General features: G+C 44.2%; 1 protein-coding gene and 1 long non-coding RNA gene across 4 annotated transcripts; both read left to right on the top strand.

Annotated features, from left to right (window-relative positions):
• Positions 1-833: 833 nt before the first annotated feature.
• On the top strand, positions 834-9547 carry LOC125968351 (complement factor H-like). The gene is made up of 21 exons (XM_049719321.2): positions 834-1021; positions 1143-1325; positions 1683-1788; positions 1863-1939; positions 2014-2196; positions 2342-2524; positions 2610-2804; positions 2898-3077; positions 3248-3409; positions 3762-3929; positions 3996-4154; positions 4305-4493; positions 4571-4756; positions 4841-5011; positions 7471-7576; positions 7685-7761; positions 7959-8150; positions 8257-8445; positions 8568-8753; positions 8827-9006; positions 9086-9547. The coding sequence occupies exons 1-21, from the start codon at positions 952-954 to the stop codon at positions 9277-9279; spliced, it is 3336 nt and encodes a 1111-aa protein (XP_049575278.1). The 5' UTR covers positions 834-951; the 3' UTR covers positions 9280-9547.
• Positions 9548-9773: 226 nt separating this feature from the next.
• Positions 9774-10610, top strand: LOC125968364 (uncharacterized). Of its 3 annotated transcripts, none has more exons than XR_007481253.2 (3): positions 9774-10117; positions 10224-10341; positions 10464-10610. It is a non-coding gene; the product is annotated as an uncharacterized lncRNA (long non-coding RNA). The 3 variants fall into 3 exon arrangements; XR_007481252.2 differs by having other exon boundaries at positions 9774-10149; XR_007481251.2 differs by having other exon boundaries at positions 9779-10149; positions 10262-10341.
• The last annotated feature ends 352 nt before the right edge of the window (positions 10611-10962 follow it).

Here is a 10962-nt window from a genome sequence, read left to right as displayed (position 1 = left end):
GGCGCACCTGATTAAAAGGTGCATAAAATAGAAGCTATACTGCAACAAACTGAGGTTGACAAGGGTTGCGGTATGCATCCACTAGCCAATAACCAATGAGCCCTCTGTAAACAATCGCGTTTCTCAAACTATCTCCTATAAAATGATCGGAATTAACTAAAGTTCGATCTAATACATTGGTACTGCTTACTTATGTTTCCCTTCCATATCGATCCGTAAATTTACTCGAAACATTAACAGTGCAGCCTATTTTGAAATGAAATAGCCTCGTGCGTATAGCAGCTATCATTATAGCATTAGCCACCCGCAAACTCCCATGAGCCTCCGCCTGCAGACTCCCATGAGCCTCAGCAAAGTGTCGTGGCAGCCCCCTGTAAACAATCACATTTCTCAAACTCTCTCCCATAAACGTGATCAGAACCAACTAAAGACTGGTTCAACACATTGGTGCTGCTTATTTATGATTCCGTTGGATATTGATCCGTAAACGTAGACGCGAAAACATAAACGGAACAGCCTATTTTGAAATGAAATAGCCTCACGGGTACAACAGCTATTCAGTGACGCCCCCTGACCACGGTTGCAATAATGCTGGGAAGCGATGCGACCTTGTAAACATTTTGGCAGAGCGCTGTGTACAACCAGTATGGATCAACAAATTCATCAATTGATCCATATATAAGGCGCTCTGCATTATAAGGCGCACTGTGGGTTTTAGAGTAAATTTAAAGTTTTTAAGTGCGCCTAATAGTGCAGAAAATACGGTACTCTCCTGTGTGTGCACATATTAGTGGATGAGTGCACAGGTCACATTCCTTCCCCACTACGAGACTGGACAACGGGAGACGTGTGTCCAGATATTGCGCAATCCCTCTTTGCCACTATCTAAACTTGATGTTGTGCAGTCTCCGCTTTTAGTTGCGCCGGGCGGTTGAGAGCGGACAAGACAAAATGAAGGCGATAAGCCAAAGTTGTGTGCTATTATTGTGGATGCATACGTTGACCTTTGTGAAATGTCGAGGTAAGACTCAAGCAGCATACAGATTCATTTTTGTAGTCATTCACCGTGTTTTGTTCTTTTCGTCTTTGGTTGTTCAGGACTTGAAAAGCTAGAAATGGGTTCTTGTACTTTTGACTTGCAGATTGTACACTTGAAGCGTTTCGGAACGGTCCCCTTTTTGATGCCAATTTTGACACGACGGGTATGGAAGACAAGTACCAAAATAAGCAGCAAGTGAGGGTAAGCTGCGCTGTTGGCCATACCGGATTTTTTAGACTCATCTGCAATGATGGAGCGTGGGACTCTCGGGGTATAAAATGTCAACGTAAGACACATTTTTTCATTTCCATTTGAAAGATTTCCAATATTTGCCACTTCAAGCGTATGAGGTTATATTGTATCGTGCAAATTTTGTTGCCGGGCAAAGATGATCGAATATGATTTCATGTAGCTGTATAGTCTAGTCGACTATAACCGACAAGTCAATGGCACACTACAATTTAAGGAAATGTATCAAGGTCCAGATTTTATTTCGTGTGACCACTTGACAAAATAAAATGGAGTAAGCTCTCTCTCTCTCTCTCTCTCTCTCTCGCTCTCTCTCTCTCTCTCTCTCTCTCTCTCTGTCTCTCTCTCTCACTCTCTCTCTTTCTCTCTCTCTCTCCATTCCTTGCACATGAAGCAAAATCATGCGGTCACCCCGGAGAATCCATGAATGCAAATTTTAAGTTGGTTCAAGGCGACGATTTTGTCTTTGGCTCACAAGTCCAGTACACTTGCAACGAAGGGTATGAAGCGCTTGCTCTGTAAAAAATCCCTTAACTCCAATGAAAACATTTGTCATCTATTATTCTTGCTTTAGTTATCAAATGGTGAGCCGGATCAACAACCGGCGTTGTATGACAGATGGGTGGAGCGGTACGATTCCGATCTGCGAAGGTATGGGCTCGCAACCGAGGAGCTTCGCGGTTGCCAAGCGCTACGCGCCTGAGGCCTTCCCTCCTTTCTTCCAGCAATCCGGTGCCCTGTCATCAACGTGGAAGACAATGTGGAGGTGATTGGGGACCCCGAAGAAGCAAACTTTGGCAATGTGCTTCGATTTGGGTGCAAGAACCGCCATGAAATCCTGATTGGTTCCGCCGAGATGTCCTGTGATGAAAATGGCGATTGGAGCAGCCCTCCTCCAAAATGTGAAGGTGCGGAAAGCTTCCTTTTCGGGAGGGAGATTTGGAAAAAAGTTTCCGCAGTGTGATGATCCGCTATTGCCTCACAGCGTCGCTTGTGTTGAATCAGCTGTCGTCATTTCATCAAATCATTTCATTCGCTTTCTGCCTTCATCAGTGGTCAAATGCACGGTGCCGGCGATCGCCAATGGTTTTGTGACCGGAAGAGTCCAAGAATACAAAGAAGACGAGATCTTGTCTTATGAATGTAATCTTAACTACAAGCGCGCTGAAGGCAGACCTTCCGTGTGCACCAAATCTGGAATCCGAGCCGAGTGGAGCCCAAGACCCGCGTGCGAACGTGAGACCGGCCAAGCTAAGTTCAAACTGCATGGGGATCCGTGCAGTGAGCTGGCTACAAATCTTGCATGTGGCCACCGTTGCAGTGATCAGATGCAGAGTGACGCTGCCCCCCATCCGAGGGACCAGTTACCAACCCTCGCAAATCACCATCTTTTCCGTTGGTGCTACGCTAACTGTCACCTGCGAGGACAGCTACTGGATCTCAACACCCAAGCAGACCTCGGCCGTGTCCACATGCAAAAGTGATGGGAAATGGACCATCAGACCCGTTTGTCAGGGTACCGAGTCAAATCCAAAGAATGATGATGGTGGTGGTTGCAGGGCTCTCGAGTGACTTTTTTTGTTCAATATTTGATGTCTCTTTCTTTCAGAGGTCACCTGCCCTAATGAAATGCATGGGAGCGTATTGCGATGGGACATCCACTGGAGGCAGAGAGTGAGGATGGGCACTCTTGTGGACTTTACCTGTCGGTCTGGCTTCAGGAGGACAGATGGTGCCTCACAAGTCAAATGCACCAGAGATGGCTGGATCCCAAATCCACCCTGCCAAGGTAACGCATCTAGATGCTAAAACTGAACGCTCAATGTGAGCTCGGTCTTTGGAAAGGCAAATCGATATGGCGTTTAAAGATGTTTTGGGAGCTAGCCCAGAAAAGGAATAAAAGAACCCGTGTAATGGGGCAAAAACTAATTGCATTTGTTTTGTTTATTTTGCCCTCAGAAATAACATGTAACAGCAACGATATCCGGAGCGCAAACATTGATGGCGACAAGCAAATTTACAGAAATTACGAAACGGCCCATTTTACCTGCAAAGGTTCTCAAGATCAGTTTAGTCTAACTTGTTCAGCAGATGGTTGGCGCGGAAATGTGTATTGTCGAGGTAGGTGGAGGTGGGGCTTTCTGGGTATCTTGTAATGAATTGCAACCATGCTTGATTATGTTCCATTTTTCACTTACTCGGCATTTTTACTTTGCACCCAGCGGTTTACAGTCCAATGCGGCTTATCTATGGATTTTTAATGAGTTTGAGAATATTGTATAATTTGTGCATATTCTCTTGCCTATGGAAATTAAGCATTAAAACACCTGTGGTTTATAGTCCAGTGCAGTTTATAAAAAAACAAAACGGGATTTTCTCGAACTTTACCTGGTGCAGCTTATATTCGGTACTAGCATAGCAGAATTTCCAGTCCAAGTTCCTTTAACTGTTTTCCCGCTTTGCCTTCATTCAGGACACCAATGCAAACAACTGGAGCTCAGCAATGCAAACGTTATCCGCAATCAGAAGGCCTTTTACGACCAAGGCGACCGTGTGCAATACGCCTGCGCAAATGATGCCGATCGACGGTTCACCGTCAAGTGTGATTTTGACGGTTGGACTGGCATTCAGAACTGTTCAGGTAGAAAGGCCTTGGCGTGGCTCAAAAACGTGCTTTGACTGCATTTGATGACTTTCTTCTTCTCAGCATGTCTCCAACCTGATGTGCTCCACGGCTTTGCTGTCCGTCCGGCGGAAGACACGCTCTACTACACGTGCGACGAAGGCTATAAGCTTTCCACCAAAGGGTGGTGGGGTCAAGCCAAATGCATCGACGGTCTGTGGTATGGGCTGGAACAATGCGTGGGTAAGGGTCAACTCCTCTCAGGTCAAGAATGGAATTTTGTCGCATCCGATCTGATGCCCAGCGTTTGCAATCTCAAGCTTGATTTATAGACTTGCCAGTAATGTTGTATATTTTTCTTCAAGCCACCATTGAAACGTCTTTCTTCCGCAGAAAGCAATAAGTGCAGGGAGATACCTGCGATTGCCAATGCCAAAATCAAACACGAAAGGCAGAGACATGGAGAAGTTGACAGCCTCCAGATTATTTGCAGGAATGGATACCAAAGTCAGATTGAACGTTTATTGTGTGTGGATGGAAAATGGGATTCCAATGGTTTACCCTTTAACTCAATCTGCACTCGTGAGTCACCTTCACAATTCTTTTTTAATGATACATTTACACAAAGGAGTTGTTTTCGACTATTTTATGCTCTGCAGTTGTTGCCGGAACCTGCAGCCCGCCTCCTAAAGTTGAGAACGCCGTCATTTTGACGGCATTTCAGCGGGAATACTTGTCTGACTCGAAAGTAACCTTCAAGTGTCGGGAGAACTTCATGATGGAAGGAACGGACACAATCACGTGTCAAAACAGCCAGTGGGACATGGGGGACATCAAGTGTTCACGTAAGTCAAAGTGTGAAGAGAGAACAGGCAGCTACTTTTCATCGTTGGAGCTCCAACTTGACAATATTTTGCTTGGATTTCTAGCATACTGCTCCAAGCCCAGAACTGTGGACCAAATCATGACCTTCGGTGACAATAAAGAGAAATACAGCAACGGTGAGGTCATAGAGTACCACTGCAGACAACCCAGTGAAAAAAGTGGCGGCTCAGCGACCTGCGTAGATGGCCAGTGGAACGAAGCCATTCGGTGTGGAGGTAAGGACAAGCGCAAGTAGTATTTCGTTCAGGAGGCACCACTTGAAGAACCGAATGAAGCATGGCGGATATGGGGTTCTCACATGGGTGAAAGTCTTGAGGCAGTGTCTGGAATACCTGTGGGTGCAAAAATGTGTGTATGTAGTAGGATTTATGTAGAATCAACAGCTCTCTTGTGATTTTTCAAGCCCGATTTTGTTTTGCATTTAAGGAATCTCAACACCCAATCTTTCCTCCACAGCTTCCAATTAGGGAAGGAGATGCTGAAAGGCCAAAGAGCTGAAATAACAATAATATCAATTTGGTGTTGTTTTGGGGTGGCTGGCGGCCAGCAATAGGAGGAAAATCTGGGTGGAGATTGTTCCGTCGCACCATTTCCATGATCCTTATGTTGAATGCTGAAGAAATTGAGTAATTTACTATTCGGATGCAATTAATAATAAAATGTCAGAAATGGAAGTATTGCTGTCATTTTTACTAGTTTAATGTCTACCTCTGTACGGCCCACTTAATTCTGTCCTGTCATTAGAGCCAGCCAAGCTCGCTTGTTGTTGTCGGTTGTTGATTTATGTGTACAAAATGAGGGAAAATACGGATTTGTGCTATCAGGGGGCAAATCTACTCGGGCCTCTTCCCTCCACTGGGCAGAAACTGAGAATAAATAACTGTTGTCATTTTTGCTAGTTTCTTGTGCAGAAAAAGAGTTTCACTTAAAATACCTCAATTGGTTCATGAAGCCTCATTTTCCCATCTCTCTCTACCAGGTGTTACGGTGTTCCTTCATAATTAATACAATAAATATTGAATAACCTTAAGTCAAACCTGGCTTCAAAACACCAACGTCTGAACCAAAATACTTTGCATTGTAATACCACGTGATCTCCATTGTGGTACACGTTGTGCAGTGCACGGAGTATAAGCTTAAAGTACAGATTTCCCTCAATATAACTGATTGATATGTTTCAAAAATTCAAATAGAAAGAACGACAAAGTTAGTATTGAAATATGAGCGGGTGGAGTGTAAATAAACAGTTTGTTCAGTTTGTTGTATTGCTGAGTACGCAAGCACTTTTTGCAAGGGACTTTGCACTCTCTTGTCCTCATGCCAGGGTTAGGCTTAGTCAAAACTGGACTCAGATGGAGTCATCAGATGAATACAAACATTTCATATGTGCAGCTTTTTCAATGCCAAACGAATTTAAATTTGTCGGTGAAAAGGAATGCTGTACATAATCGAGGATATGTTTCTGTCCTTATGCCAGGGAAAATCTGCTTTTGTTCTTTCTTGACGATGTTGGTCAGTCTCTCAGGACACATTTGGTGTGGAGGCAAAGACAGTCAGGATATTGACTAGGATTGCGCCAGCGTTACCGTGTGTAAACTTGAGTGGAAATGTCAGAGTTGCTCAAGCAAGCAAACAATCACACAGGGTGGGGGGCAGTGTGTGCAGAGTGCTTGAATGCATCACGTTCGGTTCTTCCATTTTCCGCAATCCCAGCGGGTAGTCCATGTTTTGACTCTCAGTGCTCCCACAGCTGAGGACTTTCCACATTAGTCAAAGGTTTTGGCCCCAGCTCTGATTGCCAGCTGCAAGCCACTATGCGACTGCAGCTATTACTTTTGCTTCTACAACTTTGGGGCAATGTGAGAGTGTCCTTGTCTGAGAATGGTAAGGTAGGCTTTTTTACTTCTGCAGCATGTTCAGATTGAGGGAGGTTAATTGTTTTTATGTTTTGGATCTAGAGGAAAGTGGCGCTATTTGAAGATCTTGCTGTATGTGACGCTGTAGCTATTTGGCTTTGCTTGACCGGACACTTTATTAGGTACAGTTGCACCGAACGCTTTTACTCCGTCCAAGATGAAGTCAACAATGTCCCTTGTTGTAATGCTGTACAGCCGCATTCACTGTGTTGTTTCTAATTTTTGCTCCATGAATGAATGAGATCAAATGGAAAGAAGACTTAAAGGAAAATGTCTTTGCAAAAGCAAAATATTTTCATCGAGCTCTTGGATTAGATGGTGCAAGTCTACCTAATATTGTGGCTGATGAGAGAAGTGTATTTGATGAACTTACGAAAAGGACATAAACAAGTTACAGTTGCTTGTGTTTCCAAGTTAAGCAAGTTGTCAGCTTAACTTGTGTTGCTGTTTGTTAGCATGCGCAACGCTGCCAGAGGTTCCGCACGGCCACATGTCAGAGGTCACAAAGACTGAGTTTCAAGAAGAAGATGTGATACTTTTCATTTGCGAGACTGGTTACCTGTCAGGGCTCCCCATCAGGTATAAATGTACACGTGACGGCTGGGCGGCAGTCCATCAAGGACTTTGCTTCTGTGAGTCTAAAAAATGGTTGCTGTAAAATATGGGGTGCAAAGTGAGGGGACATCATTCAATTGAATCAATAATCCTAAGAGAGCAAATCTTACATTTGTTTTACAAAGTGTTTTTCTTCATTGCAGTGAAGCCATGTCCACTTCCTGAAAGCATTCCCAATGGCTATTATGAAATTGTCCAGGGGGACGACTTTGTTTTTGGGGCAACTATCAAATACTTTTGCAATGTGGGGTAGGTGCACAAAGATAAAGTCAGAAAGGCATTCATGAGATTGTAACAATGGTGATTATATATATTTTGTCACAATCTTCATTGCCTTCTTCTCTCAACTCTTTGTAGTTATCAAATGGTGAGTAAGATCGATACCAGGACCTGTTTGCTGGACAAATGGACCAACCACGTGCCGATATGTGAACGTAAGTCTTCAAAATAAGCAGTCGATGATTGATGACTTAGTGACTTGAGTCTCTATTTTGGAAAAAATATTTTGTTTCGCTCAAACCCAAACAATAGAGGGCTGAGTACTGTTTCTTGTGGGACTCCAATGGTCACATTGTGGATTAATGACAAAAAAATATCACGGTATGCTGACAAACTTGTTACGTGTGTCCAGCTTTGAGGTGTGAGCAACCGCCCGCGCAGAGAGGGATCACAATCAACGGTTTACCAGACAATGAAGAGGGCGTCCTTCCTGATCGCTACCTCACATTTAGCTGTGACCTTCCCGGGAAGCAACTGAGCGGCAGCCCGCTGGTAATATGTGGTCGAGATGGAGTTTGGGATAAGCCGTTCCCATCTTGTGAAGGTAACACCGACAACAACTTCGTACTTTCCTATCATATCATTTTTCTTTTACAACTGCCTATCAAGAGGAAACATTTTTCATTTTGATCATCTTTTTCTATGCCCAGACATTGCTTGTAAAGTCGGAGCGCTACACCCTCAGCTTACGGCTCACGGGTTGCAACCGGGGATTCAAACAATTGAAATCGGACATAAGTTAAGGTTTCGCTGCGGTGATGATTATACCTTGGATGGATCTGAAGATATTGAATGCTTACCGAGCGGGCAGTGGAACAACCCTTTCCCAACATGCGCTGGTATGCTTTGAGTCTCAGGTTCACGGTGGCGTTAGTAAACCTTGACTCAGTGCCATAGTTCAGAAGCCCAACAAGGCAGTCTTCGCTCTGATTGAATGATTTTTCTTTTCTCCTGAAAATAGAACCATGCCAGCTCACGGGCATCCCCAACAGTGTTCGCTTGAGCACTCATGTCAGAGACACGCAAGTACAAAAGGGACAAAAATTGAAGTTTTACTGCCCCCTTCGTAGTCAGTTGCTTCAAGGAAAAGCAGAGGTGGAATGTCTGTCCAATGGCCAGTGGAGCAATCCCTTTCCAACATGTGGAGGTAATGTTTATTGTTGACAACGATAAAGATGCAGCAAAATACTGAGCAGCTCTTTTTGTCCCACTGCTTCTAGCCCCTTTGCAATGTGAGCGTCCACCTCACCTTGCCGGTGGGGACACAGCAGTCTCTACCAAATTCAGTTACAACCATAATGACAAGGTCAAGTATATTTGCCAGAATTACTACGTAATGAAAGGGGGGCCCGAGAAGACCTGCAGCAATGGACAATGGCTTGGCGACATCACATGCCTCAGTAAGCCTCTACGAAGTTCAACTAGTTGTTTTGAAAATAGCAAGTGCATTACTTGATGAATACAATCTTTTTCTTGCAGAGCCCTGCACAGTCAACAGAGAACTAATGAGCATGTACAATATTGCATTCCGATACACCCGTGACGATAAGTTGTATTCTGCCCATGATGATGAAATCGAGTTCAGGTGTACTCCTGGAAAAAGACATAACGGCGCGCTGAATATGCGACAGAAGTGCATCGATGGAGCCATGGAACTGCCGACCTGCCAGTAGCTGTGAAGTTGGGACAGATGAATGTCAAGAAACATCTACTGTGCGCAGTGTCGCTCCCTTGCCTGTTTGTTTTCAATAAATACATTTGAAAAAAAAAACTGTCTGTTGCTTCTCATGTGGGAATTTTCCTATCCTGAGGAATATTTCTGAAGTCAGAGGACTTACTTTTTGTGTGTACTTCGGCATTTGTAAGAACCTATCCGTAAATTCTGATGTATATCGATCCCAAACCATGTGTCACAATAAAATATAATTTCACTGAAAATAATACAGATTGGTGTGGTCGTTCGTTAGAATGGTGAGTCCTCAAATGGATTCATATAAGGGAGGAGATGTCACGGTCAGGGGTGGGGCATGGAGCAGGACGACCAAGTGCAGCTTGGACCAGGGTTTAATGGTGAACTCAAAACAGGCAAACTGACACGACGTAACCACAATAACATGAATGAATGACCGTGACGTGAAACCAGACGACATCAGGACATGACAACGGCAAGACCGGACGACAACAGGAACCAAAAAAGACCTCATGACAGGAACACACAACGTAAATCCAACACCGAACAACCACAACCAATGATCCGACAGGGAGTGAGGGGCAGACAGGACTTATATACACGACAGGTAACGAGAGGCAGGTGGCAATAATCACACTGATCATGGGCACACAGGAGGGGAGGGGCGAGCACACAGACAGAAACCAAGACAACAGACACATAGTGGAGCAGTTGGGGACGAGACGTGACAGGAGATATGTAATAAAAAAGAACAAGACTGATGTCTTTTTTCTGGATAACATAAAAAACAAGAAAGGAAAATGTGCTCCAGAAGTAAACAAGTAAAGGCTTCATTTCCAAATCATTTGTTTCCGTAAGTCATATTATTGATCTTGACAGTGGGGAAATGTGTACTTTTGTGTTGCGCAACCTCCCCTTTGTTTACAGTGTTGTAACACGCTTGTATAAACTTTCCTTGGAAAAAGAGCAAATGCAGAAAAGTCTACCATGTTGCTGCTTCTGTTTCTGTTGCTGTGGGGGAGTATGGTATATTCGTCTACCGAAGGTAGGCTAGTTACGTGTTTCTCTTGTTGACGTACTAGCAAATTATGACGATGACATGACTTGATGGCAAAAATCTACTGTACATAAAGAAAAAAATGACTAGATGATCAACTATATTTCTAGCTCCTTTGGACTGTACGCGTCCACCTTACCTTGCTGATGGGGACACGGCATCCGTCACTAAATTCAATTACAGACATAATGAGAGGGTTGAGTACATTTGCCGGAATTTCTACGTGATGGAAGGGAGTCCCTACAAGACCTGCAGCAATGGACAGTGGCTTGGTGACATGAAGTGCCTCAGTAAGTTTCAACAAATGCTGCTCTCCAAAATTTGACCATGCATTCAACTCATTAGATCCATAAATAGGATCCACTTCAAATGAGGCTGACGTTTTAAATCTTTTTCTTGCAGAGCCCTGCACTGTGGACAGAGAACTCATGCGCTCACACAAAATCACATTTCGATATGCAGGTGCCAGTAAGTTGTACTCGAGCCACAATGATGTCATCATGTTCAGGTGTGCCTTGGGAGCGAGACACGACGGCGTACTGAATATGCGACAGCGATGCGTTGATGGAGTCATGGAACTACCCAGCTGCCATTAGCATTTTTTGAGAA

Source organism: Syngnathus scovelli, chromosome 10, assembly GCF_024217435.2.
Source record: "Syngnathus scovelli strain Florida chromosome 10, RoL_Ssco_1.2, whole genome shotgun sequence".
Lineage (NCBI taxonomy): Eukaryota > Metazoa > Chordata > Actinopteri > Syngnathiformes > Syngnathidae > Syngnathus > Syngnathus scovelli.
Note: the sequence above shows the minus strand (reverse complement) of the source record. Positions and strands in the feature narration are given on the sequence as shown.